Source organism: Coregonus clupeaformis, chromosome 27 (genome assembly GCF_020615455.1).
Source record: "Coregonus clupeaformis isolate EN_2021a chromosome 27, ASM2061545v1, whole genome shotgun sequence".
Classification (NCBI taxonomy): Eukaryota; Metazoa; Chordata; class Actinopteri; order Salmoniformes; family Salmonidae; genus Coregonus; species Coregonus clupeaformis.
Window position 1 is genome coordinate 7,750,710 of NC_059218.1, and position 16,559 is coordinate 7,767,268.

Genomic DNA, 16,559 nt, shown 5'->3' on the forward strand with positions numbered 1-16,559 from the left:
GCACCGGTCAGTTGTCCTGCAGAAGAAAAAAATCCCATTGCAAATATAATGCTTTTTTGCCTATTCATTGATGGAAATACCAGTTGATGGAACTAAATTTGACCGGTCATGCTTATCTGTCTAAAGGTTAATTTGCATAATTCAGTGGAATGAAATTGGCGCTTTTATTTTCATTAGTCGTTATGATTCTTATCACACGAGCACAGCATACAGATACAGAGTTTCAGCTGAAAATCTGGCAGACAGCAAAAGAGCTGCTGCTACAGCTCCTGTTGCTGCTGGAGTGATACATGCTTTTATAAGCCCAATCATTGTGCAAAAATTCTAATAGCAAACACGTGTTAACTGTTTTGATGGCCACAATTAAAAAGAGCTACTATTTTTTTCATTCTCAATTGGTAATTGAAGCGCTTCCCATTCACCTTTCAAGCGCTTAGGCAAAGGTAGGCAGGCTTCAGCGCGTCACACACCACTTTGCAATGTGAGCTGGAGGCAGTAAGCATTTTGAAAACATACTTCATTGTGTGAAGCCTTAACGTTTTACTTCATATTATGAGGCATGTCTTGCTTCAAAGTAGCCATGCCAAAATCAGTTTCTATAAACGTGGAGGCAATTATTTTATAAAGACTTCCATATGTGAAATTGCCATTGGGGATTGGGGGAGGGATATCGCCCCCAATATTCAGAACTGGTCGATTGGTCCCCCCCAATAGCATATTAAAGCGTCATAAACAATGGCAACATTTGTAGAATTGCAGGAAATTAGCTTTAACGGTCGACTTTGGCCACGAAAAACAGTCCAACTCCTCCTCTCTCAATTTTCGAACAGAAATGGGGTGTGTCTTTGGTGGTTCATCGGTGTCATATTGGTCATGCACACCGCGACTGACGTAGATAGTTCGTTAGCTAAGCTAGACACTGTAGCTAGCCAGTAACTCCTCCAGTATGTGTCGACTTCATTTCACAGGATTTGTTTTTGGACGGAAGCTGTAGAGATCAGTAAGAAATGACACTTCTGTAGCCCAATATATTATTCATAAAAAATGTGAACCATTAAATGACCTGGTATGATGGTGCATTGATCAGTTATACAGTTTAAAGCCATTATGTGCGTTTTTGCCCAACCTTTAAAGTGTCCAGTGTTTCCAGATTTCTATTAAAATATGACCTATAATTAATTACAATGTTATTTTGATGTACTGGTTGTATGAATTTGGGATCTATTGTCCCACAACTGTCCCAGAGTGTTTGGAATAGGCTATTTCTAGGTAAACTTTTCTACTATGGTAGTAATTTTAAGCTAGTGATTTTGCTGTTCGTTACTCGTCCTGTTGGCTGAGGAAAAGTAAATGTGGATAGTTATTCTAACATCTTCAAAGTGCGCATCGGAAAGCGGTAAGAAGGACTCTTGCTGTTGCTTCCTAGAGTTGCATGTTCTGTTAAGATTAATTACCATAATCTAACTGTGATTTATGTCATTCTGAGCACCGTGGGTGGAAGCAATAACCAGGTCACGCACCCAATGCACATAGGTAAATTAAAATACTGCCGGTCAAATGTCCAGAACCACATTTTCCTAATGGAAACCCTGAGCTGCATATACCAATTTCACTGTTTCTTACAGACAAAGAGTGATTACAGACAATACGAATGATGGATTTCACTCTCTCTCTCATACACCCAACTCGGCAACAATCATCAGAATTGACCATCTCAACATTTCATCAAAGCATGTCAGGTTTTCACAGAGGTAAATGCTACAGTGTAGGATTTCAGTGGATGGCTGCATCCCCTTGCTTGGCATCTTTGCTACACCACAGTACCTCGATACTATGACAATATCATTATATTGTAAGTATGAGGACAAGATGGGGATATCAGTGCACTTTTTCTGTACGCACAAGTGTCTAACAGTCCAATGCCCTGCCCCTGACCTTAAGTACAGTATTAAATATTTGTATTACACGTTCTCTTGGATGGGGGACTGTTTCATCAATCAGGCTCCTAGCACTATCAGAATAAATACGCTAAGTTAATGGATGATCGATTGATGGATGGAAAACAGAGTATAGACAGAAGCAAGGAGGTCCTTCAACAGACAATGACATCACATCTCAGTGCAAGTTATTTTGGCTAAGGGTGTCAGGATGATAGTCAAGAGGGGATCGCTTTGGATCCCCTGCCCCAGAATACACACTTACAGTACATACATGACATAGACACAACAAACATATTCTTGCCGGTTGGATCATCACACACTGGAAGAAAGGGATTAGTATGGAATGATCTCGAACTTCAGATCATCCAACGTAAGGGGAGAGATGGAATCATGAGGTCCCTCTTTTATGTAAGGTCCAATACAAGCGATGCTGCAGTTCAAGCGCGTGAATGACACCTCTCCTAAATCTCGCCTGTGAAGTCCGGTTTAGACCAGCCCAGTCCAGTACCTTCCAGCTAAGTCAGACACAGGGTCGTACTCATCAGGCCACACAGTAGCGAACCACTTTCCAACTGAAAATGAAAATCTGTGTTCTTATTGGACAAATTCAGTTCGTACCTCCCCGTTTCACTCTGTTTTTATAATGTTTTCTCCCTACCCTTGTCTCAGTGGTGGTTGGAGCGGCCGGGGCCGGCTGCTGCATCTCCTTGGGGTAGGGCTCCGTTGGGCTCCAGCAGGCTGTCGATGCCCAGGTAGCCCAGCAGGATGTCACTGCGGCGGTGGGACAGGCTCAGGAGGTCCTCGGCCAGAGACTGGGCTGAGGTGAAGCGCACCTTGTCGTGGTCAAACATGTCCTTCAGGTACTGCACTATTTGTTGCTGTGGAGTAGTAGAGAGGGAAGAAAGAGAGGGTGAGATATGCAGTCGATACAGTCTTTCCAGGAGTTCAGTACATTGGTGAGCAATGTCCTCATGAGATGTAATTTATTTCTAAGAAAAATCAAGCTTGTTTTCTACATGCATTTCACTCCTGAAAATCTGGGTAGACTGTCTACAGGAATTACGATACTTGAGAGATTAAGGCATCACTTTGATTCAACTTGTTATTTAAGGTGAGCTCTATGCAAGAATCAAGGTAACACCAGGACAGACAGACAAACAAAGCACAAACATGACATTCTTTGCAAAATCATGAGTAAAAGAAGAGTAAATGAGGAGAAAATGAAAATATAAAACAAAGAAGGGACGTGTGACCTCTAAATACTAGTAGTAGATAAATCAGGGACAAAAGGTCAGGGACAAAAGGTCAGGGGGAAAAGTCCAGATTAAAAATCCCACCTTGAAGATGGTGCACACTTCACTGAGGTGCTGTCTGGGACCGAGGAAGCCAAAGGCCAGGACAGGGCTCACGTGTTCTGATATGGCGTAGAAGTGGGAGATGAAGCCATCTGGAACCATCAGCAGACGCCTCTTGGCCTTCAGAACAGACCAGCACGCAGTAGCCAGGGCCTGACAAACACACACACACACACACACAAACACAATGCATGATTTATTACATTTCAGGATATTTTCACCAATGGTATAGTTGAAGTGAATGCAATAGACCCTGTTGTCCAGCATGTCAGCCTGTGTAATTATGTGTTATGTTTATATTACAGTTGTTATTGAGCCTGCTAGAATCAATATAGCATGATGACTATAGGAGTGTGTGTGTGTATGTATGTGTGTGTTTTTCAGTGTGTGTGAGAGAGATTCTGTGTGTGTGGTCTCACTGTCTCCTTGAAGCTGTCGGAGAGCCAGCGGTTCCTCAGCACGGCCACCACCGACGAGGGTGGGCTCTCTAGGTCCTCGAAGGCATCCATCAGGATGAAGTCCAGCACGATGTCAAAGAAGTTCATTACCACCACCTGGCAGAGGTCATAGGTCATACAAGGTCAGGAGCTTCAAACAACGTATATTCATTAGGGCACACAATAGCAAAACAAGCTTTTCTTATTGGTAGAAAATAAGTTCAGGTACTCCCTCCCTGTTTTAGTAGTTTGGTGTGCAATGAATCTGGCCCAGCTCTACACCACATGTAAAGTGTGAGAGTTCATGAATTGTCACGCACTAGTCAATCTACTCAGAGCGATTTATAGACACTGATTCTAGCTATAATTATCTTATGAAAGAATCACTCGAATTTCTAGACACTTCCATTTATGTTTGAAGAGAGAAGGTTCAAAGAGAAAACAGGGAAATAAATAGGAAAAATCTCTCACCCCTCGTCCCTCTAGCTCCATCTTGCTGACCAGCCAGGTCTCCTCTCTCTGGGTGTAGAGAAGCATGTCCTCATACGCTTCCAGGAAGGCTTTTGGACTCTACAGGGAACAAAGAGGAACAAAACAATGAAGATACAACTCGAGACAGTGTGTTAAAAAGTAACAAACATGTTCAGAGAGATAGACTGTTAGTGAAGATACAGGGTTGTTGGGGTGAGGATATAGGTCATATACACTATACAGTGGGGAGAACAAGTATTTGATACACTGCCGATTTTGCAGGTTTTCCTACTTACAAAGCATGTAGAGGTCTGTAATTTTTGTCATAGGTACACTTCAACTGTGAGAGACGGAATCCAGAAAATCACATTGTATGATTTTTAATTAATTTGCATTTTATTGCATGACATAAGTATTTGATCACCTACCAACCAGTAAGAATTTCAGCTCTCACAGACCTGTTAGTTTTTCTTTAAGAAGCCCTCCTGTTCTCCACTCATTACCTGTATTAACTGCACTTGTTTGAACTCGTTACCTGTATAAAAAGACACCTGTCCACACACTCAATCAAACAGACTCCAACCGCTCCACAATGGCCAAGACCAGAGAGCTGTGTAAGGACATCAGGGATAAAATTGTAGACCTGCACAAGGCTGGGATGGGCTACAGGACAATAGGCAAGCAGCTTGGTGAGAAGGCAACAACTGTTGGCGCAATTATTAGAAAATGGAAGAAGTTCAAGATGACGGTCCATCACCCTTGGTCTGGGGCTCCATGCAAGATCTCACCTCGTGGGGCATCAATGATCATGAGGAAGGTGAGGGATCAGCCCAGAACTACACGGCAGGACCTGGTCAATGACCTGAAGAGAGCTGGGACCACAGTCTCAAAGAAAACCATTAGTAACACACTACACCGTCATGGATTAAAATCCTGCAGCGCACGCAAGGTCCCCCTGCTCAAGCCAGTGCATGTCCAGGCCCGTCTGAAGTTTGCCAATGACCATCTGGATGATCCAGAAGAGGAAATGGGAGAAGGTAATGTGGTCTGATGAGACAAAAATATAGCTTTTTGGTCTAAACTCCACTCGCCGTGTTTGGAGGAAGAAGAAGGAGGAGTACAACCCCAAGAACACCATCCCAACCGTGAAGCATGGAGGTGGAAACATCATTCTTTGGGGATGCTTTTCTGCAAAGGGGACAGGACGACTGCACCGTATTGAGGGGAGGATGGATGGGGCCATGTATCGCGAGATCTTGGCCCTTTCCTCAGTAAGAGCGTTGAAGATGGGTCGTGGCTGGGTCTTCCAGCATGACAACGACCCGAAACACACAGCCAGGGCAACTAAGGAGTGGCTCCGTAAGAAGCATCTCAAGGTCCTGGAGTGGCCTAGCCAGTCTCCAGACCTGAACCCAATAGAAAATCTTTGGAGGGAGCTGAAAGTCTGTATTGCCCAGCGACAGCCCCGAAACCTGAAGGATCTGGAGAAGGTCTGTATGGAGGAGTGGGCCAGAAGGTCTGTATGGAGGAGTGGGCCAAAATCCCTGCTGCAGTGTGTGCAAACCTGGTCAAGACCTACAGGAAACGTATGATCTCTGTAATTGCAAACAAAGGTTTCTGTACCAAATATTAAGTTCTACTTTTCTGATGTATCAAATACTTATGTCATGCAATAAAATGCAAATTAATTACTTAAAAATCATACAATGTGATTTTCTGGATTTTTGTTTTAGATTCCGTCTCTCACAGTTGAAGTGTACCTATGATAAAAAATTACAGACCTCTACATGCTTTGTAAGTAGGAAAACCTGCAAAATCGGCAGTGTATCAAATACTTGTTCTCCCCACTGTATATACAAACGTATGTGGACACCCCTTCAAATTAGTGGCTTCGGCTATTTCAGCCTCACCCGTTGCTGACAGGTGTAAAAAAATGTTTTTAACACACTGCCATGCAATCTCCATAGACAAACATTGGCAGTGGAATGGCCTTACTGAAGAGCTCAGTGACTTTTAACATGGCACCGTCATAGGATGCCACCTTTCCAACAATGTCAATTTTCTGCCCTGCTATAGCTGCCCCGGTCAACTGTAAGTGCTGTTATTATGAAGTGGAAACGTCTAGGAGCAACAACAGCTCAGCTGCGAAGTGGTATGCAACACAAGCTCACAGAATGGGACCGTCGAGTAATGAAGCGCGTAAAAATCATCTGTCCTCGGTTGCAACATCCACTACCGTGTTCCAAACTCCCTCTGGAAGCAACGTCAGCAAAATAACTGTTAGTCGGGAGCTTCATGAAATGGGTTTCCATGGCCGAGCAGCCACACACAAGCCTAAGATCACCATGCGCAACTCCAAGAGTTGGCTGGAGTGGTGTAAAGCTCAGCGCTATTGGACTCTAGAGCAGTGGAAACGCGTTCTCTGGAGTGATGAATCACGCTTCACCATCTCGCAGTCCGACGGACAAATGTGGGTTTGACGGATGCCAGGAAAATGCTACCTACCCGAATGCATAGTGCCAACTGTAAAATTTAGTGGAGGAGGAATAATGGTCTCGGGCTGTTTTTCATGGTTCGGTCTAGGCCCCTTAGTTCCAGTGAAGGTAAATCTTAACGCTATAGCATATAATTACATTCTAGACGATTCTGTGCTTCCAACTTCGTGGCAACAGTTTGGGGAAGGCCCTTTTGTTTCAGCATGACAATGCCCCCGTGCACAAAGTGCGGTCCATACAGAAAACGTTTGTCGAGATTGGTGTGGAAGAACTTGACTGGCCTGCACAGAGCCCTGACCTCAACCCCATCAAACACCTTTGGGATGAATTGGCACGCCGACTGCGAGCCAGGCCTAATCGTCCAACATCAGTGCCCAACCTCACTAATGCTCGTGGCAGAATGGAAGGAAGTCCCCGCAGCAATTTTCTAGTCCATCTAGTGGAAAGCTTTCCCAGAAGAGTGGAGGCTGTTATAGCAGCAAAGGGGGGACCAACTCCATATTAATGCCCATGATTTTGGAATGATATGTTCGACAAGCATGTGTCCACATACTTTTGGTCACGTATTGTATGTATCGGTACGGATATAGGTGAGTGTTGTCACCTTGTTTGCCTTGGTCATGAGTCCTGTGATCATCTGCTTGCCGGTCTCCATGAAGAACGTCCGGTGAGTTTTGTCTAGCAACAGAACCTGTCGAAAACAACAACAACTGAGCACTGCGGACTTCAGCAAAGACCCATCTTGGTCACATCAAATCCACAGTGACATTGTCTATATAATCAATAAGGCACGAGGGGGTGTGGTATATGGCCAATATACCACGTATAAGGGCTGTTCTTATGCACAACGCGGAGTGCCTGGATACAGCCCTTAACCATGGTATATTGGCCATATACCACAAACCCAAGAGGTGCCTTATTGCTATTATAAACTGGTTACCAACGTAATTAGCACAGTAAAAAATATTTTTTGGGGTCATACCCGTGGTATACGATCTGATATACCATGGCTTTCAACAAATCAGCGTTCAGGGCTCGAACCACCCAGTTTATAAATACCAATAAATCATCTTCAGTAAGTATTTCAGACCTGGAAGGCTTGTCTCACACAATGGAGCTTGGCTAGGAAGTCCTGGTCACCGTAGCATTCTAGCAGCTCAGTTCTGAGGGACGGAGAAGGGGGAAAGATGAGAATATGAAACGGGAATAGACATCATTTAGTTTTATGTCGGAAATATATGGTTATGAGTAGGGATGTGGCGGTCACGAAATTGTGTCAGCCGGTGATTGTCAAGCAAATAACTGTCGGTCTCACGGTAATTGACCGTTAATTAACAAACACATTTAGTATCTCCTAGCTTCCACACATAGCCTACAAGCCATTTTAAAAAGTCTAATAAATCCATGTAATATAGCCTACACCTTCACAATAAATTCATTATTTATTTTAGACAGGTCTAAAGAAGCATGAAAATAAGAGTTGTCCTTATGTTAGGTCCTGATGTGGCTATGCCATATGGCTGTGGGCTACACTAGTTCATTTAGCAGACAAGATTTGCTTATAATTCCATGGCATGATTTTATAGTATGAAGAATACAATTGAACAAAGCTGAATAAAATATAAATATTTTCTCCGAACGATTTGAGGGAGTGCGCACATGCGGCTATTCTGTGTTGAGCGGTTAACAAAGAAATAGGTACTCCTATATGCTTAATTTAGAGTTATTTATGTAACATTAGTTGTTCTACAAACGTTGGGCTATATGTTTAGATTTTAAATACATTTTAAGGCTGCATGATGCGACTAATGATGATTTGAAAAAAGTCGCTTGAAAAGGCATGAGCTCTGCTTAGTTTTTTGCGCAGGCTGTACATACTTAATCAGTCTCTCATTCACAATTTGAAAAAGCACTTGATAATGCCGCGACTTCCACGGCGGCATCCCTTTTGTGGCCGTAATGCACCCTAAAAAAAATCCATGCCTTTTGCGGCCCGGAGTGCTACGTTGTGCCCTTGTCCCTGAGCGTGCTGCGCAATCCGAAGCGCCTCTCACTTACATGGCTCTCAGTCACGTGATCGGGTCTTTCTCACAGGCTACAAGTGAAGACAGACACATCGGGGACGCAACTGCGCGTGTCCTTATCCAATTCCAAGGTGCATATTGAAGATATTGGAAGGACTGTCCACATTTACTATTCGTCAGCCAACAAGATGAGTAGGCCTAACGAACAGCAAAAGCTCTAGACTATGTCAATCTACTATCCCCCATAGCACAAAAGTCGACCTAGTCTATTCTGCGCAAGAAAATATTCCAAACATAGTCTGGGACAGTTGTGGGGTGCAATTAATCCCAAATTAATACAACCACTATCATCAAAAAACACTTTTTTACGCAATGTGGCTGACACAACAGATCAGAACGTTTAGCTTAAAATGTTGATAAACTATTAGGCTATTTCTTCACATTATAAGCACAGCAATGCGCACATGGCAGTAGGCTATAAGCGCGAACGTTCCATTAGCGGGAAAACACCATTATCAAAAGTGACCGCAAATGCGATTATGCATGTAATGCTTTTTTATGAAGGTGCATTTTTAGAGAAAATTATCTTCCCCAACCTTGAAACTCACGTGCTGCTTATGTATGCCAGTTAGGCTCTAAACCCATTGTAAAGCGGATTAATGTGCTTAATGTTAAGAAGTTATTTGGCCACTTTAGTTGTGATACAAACCTTATAAAAACATATAGGCCTATGGGCTAGGCTACATGAGGTGTGCAACTATGATCCGAAAAAGTTGCAAAAAAAAGGCAGTTTCTTATGCTGGGCATCATTCAAAAGTGATAATATATAATTCACAAGTGATAGGCTAATATTGTCACCCATCAGACTATTCTTGATTTAATCTTGTCTTTACATATACTAAATAATGTATGTGTGAAATTTGTTTTGATTTAGAATGGACCATTATCATGCACCTGTCTCGAAACAGGGGCAGCGGGAAAAAATACATGTTGTCTATGCACTTAAATAGCGAATGGAGGACGCTTTTCCTGTGGTTCATTTTCATACCAGCCAGGTAGGCTATACTCATGTTGTAAAGACAAGCAATGTGCTTAATATTAGGAAAGTTGAGAAATAAATATAGTAGGCCTAGCCTATAGAAAGCTGATGGGATCCTCTTTTTAATAGAAGCCATCACTCTATTTTCTCACGCAATTGCATAGCCTATAGAAATGTTGTGCAACATGAGCTCATGGGCTCTCATGAAGTGTTTGATTAGATTTTCGATTACATTTGCATTGATGTCAGAGTGATTAGAGGGACAATAGATTGCTGAGTACCAGGCAGTTAGCAAGTTCGGTAGGCTACTAATGACCATTAGCTTGGAGAAGCCTAATTACCATGACTAAACGGTCACGTGGAATTCATGACTTCGTGACTCGTGACCGCCGGTGTGGCGGTAATACGGTCACCGCAACAGCCCTAGATGTGAGTAACAGCACTCAAATAGTATTTGTGCTCGATTGATCTTGCCTTTGGCCCAATGGAAGCTATGGAATAGTCCCAAAAGTACAAACCCCAAACCCTCTCCAAATCTATCACTTTAATTAAGCACTCAAAAAATAATTTTTGAACCCAGGTCTAGTACTTAGCTAGCACTTACCGGAGCGCTCGACAGGGCACGCTGCCGTCCTGGACTAGTGACACGGCCTCATCGTAGAGAGCAGCGGGCCTCAGAGGCTGGTACACCTCATCCAGAGATAGCTGGTCAAACAGCTGCACAGAGGAAAATAGATGGAGAGGCACATTCCTTAGCACACATGTTCATATCATAGGATACATGATAGTCATGAGGATACATAGGATACATGAGACTAGAGTAGTGGTGTATGTGTGTGTCAGATAGGGAGTAGGGGTGTGTGAGGGAGAAAAGTGTGAGTCTGGCAGATGGACTGTGAGTGTATGGGAGAAAGGAAGTGTGTGTGAGTTTGAGTGAGGGGGGAGAGAGAATACGTGCGTGAGAGATGCTGAGTGAAAGAGAGATGGAGAAAGAAAGAGAAACCAACCTCTGCCGCTGAGAAGAAGGAATCGTCCGAAGTGATCGTAGTGGTGTCGTCTTCACACATTCTACTCGCCAAGTTTGGCAGAATGAGCGTTCCCTCACTCTCTGGCAGGACAACGAAGCAAACAGTCTGAGCCACAACACAAGGACTACACCAGCTACATTACCCATTATGGCTGAATGCTAAAGATACTGTCTACGCAGAAAATAAATAGATTCATGTTAGCAGCATTCTAATAGCTAATGCTAAAGCTACCGTCAACAAGTCAACAGATTTGCATAGCATTCTAATTACCAAAGTCTGCTAGCAGGCTATCTGGGGGAATGTTGGTGCTGAAGTCCTCCTGTAGGTGGTAGGCCCGGTGCAGAAGGGTCTCCAGCTTCTCGGCAAAGACCTTGTTACGCGAATCGGAATGAAACCATGAAAACAAACAAAAATCACTACATTAGTTGATTAATTCAAATCACAGTGGCCCTCCAGGACCGGAGTTGCCCATCATCCTTTCTCTGAATCGTTAAGGCAATGGAGGCTGGTGGAGTGAGAAATCGGAGGATGCTTTTAATGTAATCTTTGATGGATTTGTGAGAGTGTGGCTTCCTCTAGGCCACGGCTCCATTGAGAAAGAGATTCATATCTGAATGGGACTAACCTGGTTAAATAAAGGATAAATTAAATAAAATACAGAAAAATAAAAGTGTAGCGTACCGTTGAGTGTGAGATAGTTCTGTGGCGTACCGTGGGCAGGTCGGGGCAAGCCGTCTCCCCCTCCAGGGCCAGGCTCGTACTGGCGTTGGAAGCACTGGAGTGAGAGCGGTGGCGGATGTTGAGGGCCTGCTCCCACTTCTGGAGGGCCTCCTCAAACAGCTCCATGCCTGGGGGAGATGAGGACGTGATCAGGATAGCATAGAAAAATCAAGAAAAGCACGATTTTGGCTAGGTCAGTTTCAATTATATATATATATGAATGGAGGGAGGATTAATGTTGGAAAAGCAGGAAGTACTGATTGATCAGGAAGAGTGGCATTCCTGAGAGGGGGAAGGGAAGACAGGGGACCTTATTATCATTCCTTACCCTTTTCCCCCAGAGTGTGCAACTCGCCTGCTCACTCTCGCTCATGGATGTAAAAAAATAATTGAATAGTGTAAGCAATGTGGTGGGAACCCATGCTAACATCAACATCCAGTGTTTTTAAGGAAAGAGAGAGCGCAAGTGCACACTTAGAGGAAAATAGTAGGCATAATATTATTGGAACGCAGCCACAAATTAATGGCAGTGGTTGGGAGCATGAATGCATCGTAAAATGCAAGGATGGGTGATGATAATCTGTCGGGTGGTTTAGAAATACCATCGAAGGACTGGGAGGCCTCCCAGACATTTGGTTGCTGAGGAAAGATAACAGACTAGCTGAATTACAGAAATGTCTTTATCCTGTATCAATGAAAAGACCAAGACAAACAGTGCAGGACATACAGTATAGTCAGGCATAACCCTCTATGTCAATGTCCAACTCTCCTTCTACTCAAAGGTCCTTGCACAGTTCTTCTGAATGGGAAATAAGTAACTAATTCAATTTTGGTAAATACTTTTCCTCATTAAAAAGCACATCAAAAACTCTGTCTCAGTTGCATATTGTCTGTCCTCTTTACTGCATCAATATGAGGGGATTTTTTTTTTTTATAATTATTTATATATATATATTTTTGTTGTTGTTGTTGTTGGTATTTTTACCCCTTTTTCTCCCCAATTTCGTGATATCCAATTGGTAGTTAGTCTTATCCCATCGCTGCAACTCCCGTACGGACTCGGGAGAGGAGAAGGTCGTGAGCTTGGCGAGGTCCTCCGAAACACGACCCCGCCAAGCCGCACTGCTTCTTGAAACACTGCACGCTTAACCCGGAAGCCAGCCGCACCAATGTGTCGGAGGAAACACTGTACAGCTGGCGACCCAAGTCAGCATGCATGCGCCTGGCCGCCACAAGGAGTCTCTAGAGCGCGATGGGACAAGGACATCCCCTCCGGCCAAACCCTCCCCTAACCCAGACGACGCTGGGCCAATTGTGCGTCGCCTCATGGGTCTCCCGGTCGCTGCCGTCTGCGACACAGCCAGGGATCGAACCCGGATCTGAAGTGACGCCAATAGCACTGCGATGCAGTGCCTTAGACAGCTGCGCCACTCGGGAGGCCATATGAGGGGATTCATAAGGGCAATTACCAATGATGTAGAGGTTCTCTGCATTTGCGTCCTCCATGGCTCCTGGCTCCTCCTCCACAGGCTCTGCCTCCCAGGGAGTCGAGGGATTGGCCGACTGATTCGGAGAAGGCAGGACTCGCATCTGTGACACAAAAAACTGCCATTGACAACCTAAACCAGGGGTGGGCAAACTACGGCCCGCAGGCCGGAGCCCATTCAATCCGGCACGTGGGAGGTTTGAGTAACAAAAAAAATTTTACGATTCAAAATAAAGTGGGGAAATTCTGATTTTGGGTTATAAAAATAATAATACACACTCAGGCCACACTTTAACATTTAAAACTAGATAGAAAGTATGTAGAAATTATAATGGACCTATATATTTTCTAGTAACTGACCTTTTTCGGGCCCGCAATTTGATTTTAAGAAACAGATCTGTGCAGCCCACCGTTGAATTTCGAAATCCCGATGTGGTCCTCGAGCCAAAAAAGATTACCCACCCCTGACCTAAACTGATCGCCATTAATGTATATTATAAACAGGATAGTTTGGGTCCTGGATGCTGATTGTCTGAAAGCCGGGTATGACAAACAATTACTTGTTTACTGTTGGTAACCAGTTTATAATAACAAAAGGCACCTCGTGGGTTTGTGGTATATGGCCAATATACCTATGCTAAAGCGAAAAACTCACCAGAAGCTGTTGGGCAGAGCAAGGCGGGTGGAAAGGATGGGACGGGCAGAGCAGTGACTGCGTGCTAGCAGGATAGTCCATATCTCCAATCATCTTTGCTGATAGCGATGTTTCCATAAGTGGATGAATTGGTATAATTTAGCATGTATAGTAAAGCCTCAACTCTTAGCTCTTCCAATTCAAATGAGCTTGAAAAGAAAAGTGAATAATAACAAAAATGTTATTGTTTTGTGTGACTACAGCGCCAGCGATAAAACGCAAAAATAGAGACACGTTCTAATTGAGCGAGGAGTAAAAGTGGACAACCCACTGACCCCAATGACCCCGGTTGGGTCATTATAATTCAAAACAATGCATTCTAAAATAAATCACACATGACTCGCATGCTCACCTTGGGTGAGTTTAAGCCATAAGGGCCTTACTGGCCATCTACCACACTTCCTCGTGCCTTATTGCTTAAATATAACCTGCAACATGATGGTCTAAAAAGAGTAGCCTGAGGTAAAGAATACACTAAGAAAGAGGAGAGAAATCAGGGACAAGAAAGAGTGATCGAAAGAAAGTAATGAGTCAAACGTACGGAAGCTATGCTGTGGGAGGATCTTGAGTGTTTGCTGGGGGCCAGAGAGGAGATGCTGCTCATGGTGTCATTACTCCGCGTGCTGGGGCTCATCATCTGTCGCCCAGGAATCGGACCACCTGGGATGGAAACAAGGCTGTTAGCTAACACTTCTATCAACAAGTCATTTGGATCACTTGCAACTGGTATTCTCATCATGATTATACTGAAACAGCTTTCACATAATGTATCCACACAGCCTTATTCAAACACCAGCCTGTCAATGAGCCAATCACTTGACTTAATCCCTTTTACTCCTTGAGGTTAAATCAGCAAATCATCCAGCTATCTAACAAACACATCAACAAATCATGAGCCGGTTTCACAGCCTGATTAAAATCACCAGCAATCACATTGATGCAAAACTCACCTCTCTTAAGGGATGACGGCCTCCCCAACCGGAGCAACACCTCTGGTATTCCCACCTGCTTCGGCTCAACTTTTGCAGCTGTTGCCTGTTTCTGTTTCCTCCCTCGCCTCTTCATGTGATGGGCGGTGAGGGCCAGGGCTACGCTCCCCAGAGCCGTGGCAAACAGCACCTTCTTCAGACTTGGAGAGAGCTTCAGCTGAGAGAATATGGACTGACAGGGAAAAGAGTGAGGGTGAGAGATCACAACAGGCCTAATCACTGTATCAAATGTGTATCTTCTGTGAGTCAAACATCATATTTGTGTGGAAATAAGCTTTGTATGCATTCGTTTTTTTGGAACAGATTCTTACACACATACTCTTAGACATATTCCATACTTTACTTGAAAGTGTCGTCTTGGGGATGTTGCTTACCTGCCCAAAGGTGGAGTAAAGAAACATGGGGATTTCAGCCACAGTCATGGCCAAGGCCTGGGCGATGGACATCCTTTCGGCTCTTCTGATTGACATTTCAGTAGGAGAATGCCCACAGAGACTCCACCAGCCCCTTTACATCCACCTCCTAAGGGTCTTCCTTCCCTGTTCTGTTCGGAGACCAGCCAGCACAGTGCCTGAATGGGCTGTGGTCAGCCACTTCTGAGCCTGGGTGGGTCCACCACTGTTCCAGCTTCAGACTGTAGCTGCAACCAGTGCAACAGAGTACTGTCTTTGGAGGCAGCCTGTCCACACTGGTTTTCGTGCCCCGTCTCGCTACTTCACTTATCCAAAGGCACCATGTTTCTCGAACTGTGTAACCTGGTGGTGGTAGTGGGGGGCAATGAAGTATGTCAGTTTGTCTGTCAGAGAGAGTAAAATATGACTACTTCAAACATTTAATGAACTGAAATTAACTGTGACCTTAGACAGATAACATTGTCTCGGGGCTATATAAGGGCACACAGCATCCAGAACAGAGTGAAGTGGACAGATATTGCACAGGCCACCACGACAGCTGCAGTTACACTTAGCAGCTAACGTTAACTAACCTGGAGAATAAGTAGGAACAACAAAATGTCGGCGCCGACAAGCTTCCTTCAAAAGCTATCTTATACAAATATTTGTATTTTTGACTGCAAATTAACCCTTCCAATAACTCACAGAGACAGCCTCAGCCTAGCTAACTGTCAAAGTAGCATTAGCATCATGCTAGCTAGCAAGCGGACAAGCCCTCACAGCTAGCTATCTAGCAAGCCACTAGTTCACACCAATTACCTAATAACAAGAATCATATGATAGACACTCACCTTTTTAACATTAATAAACATACATAGTTTCCACCTGTGAATGGAATATTACAAAACTGCCCTGTCTTGATTGCTGACAAACCCCACAACCCCATATTTTAGTTAGTTAGCTAGCTAGCCTGCTCCAACTTTGATTCGGGCATGTTACTGGCTGCAATCTAACCTGGCATCACTCAATTAACAGAGGGCTACTAAAAGCTGTCTATATGTCTATTCAAGAGATTGGTACATGTAGCTAACACTTTGATGGATAAGAAAGATAGCTACATAGAGATCCTATTAAATTACTAATGATATGCCTAGCTACATCCACAGCCGCTAGCTAGCGCATAGTAGTGGCATCCAAAGTGCTGTAGAAGCGCATTCTCAGCGCGGCTTTTCACAATCTAGTACAATTAAAGGGGCAATCAGCAGATGCTACATACATTTTTGGATTTATAAATGAATGATTTGTACCCATTGATTCTTGAAGAATATAACTTATAAATGGATCATGAGCTTAGTGCAACTGTCGTACCCCTTCAGAACCTAAAATATAAGATTGTTTTAATCCAATGTTTGTAAATCTAAACCAACTGTCTGTATAGCCTAAAAACATGGTTAAAACTATCATTTTAATATCATGGGTGGTCAGTCCT

At 43.8% G+C, this 16,559-nt stretch overlaps 1 protein-coding gene across 2 annotated transcripts; it reads right to left on the reverse strand.

The window, feature by feature from the left end:
• Window positions 1-1,311: 1,311 nt before the first annotated feature.
• On the reverse strand, window positions 1,312-16,254 carry LOC121541436 (mitoguardin 2-like). Of its 2 annotated transcripts, none has more exons than XM_041850436.2 (15): window positions 15,922-16,254; window positions 15,053-15,433; window positions 14,640-14,850; window positions 14,231-14,349; window positions 12,979-13,099; window positions 11,501-11,637; window positions 11,060-11,159; window positions 10,769-10,869; window positions 10,366-10,478; window positions 7,789-7,861; window positions 7,303-7,389; window positions 4,204-4,302; window positions 3,715-3,849; window positions 3,278-3,448; window positions 1,312-2,818 (listed from the first exon to the last, which is right to left on the reverse strand). In XM_041850436.2, exons 2-15 carry the CDS (start codon window positions 15,146-15,148, stop codon window positions 2,606-2,608), a joined length of 1,776 nt encoding a protein of 591 aa, XP_041706370.1. In that variant the 5' UTR covers window positions 15,149-15,433; window positions 15,922-16,254; the 3' UTR covers window positions 1,312-2,605. The 2 variants fall into 2 exon arrangements, with proteins under 2 accessions (XP_041706370.1, XP_041706369.1); XM_041850435.2 differs by having other exon boundaries at window positions 11,471-11,637.
• Window positions 16,255-16,559: the final 305 nt, after the last annotated feature.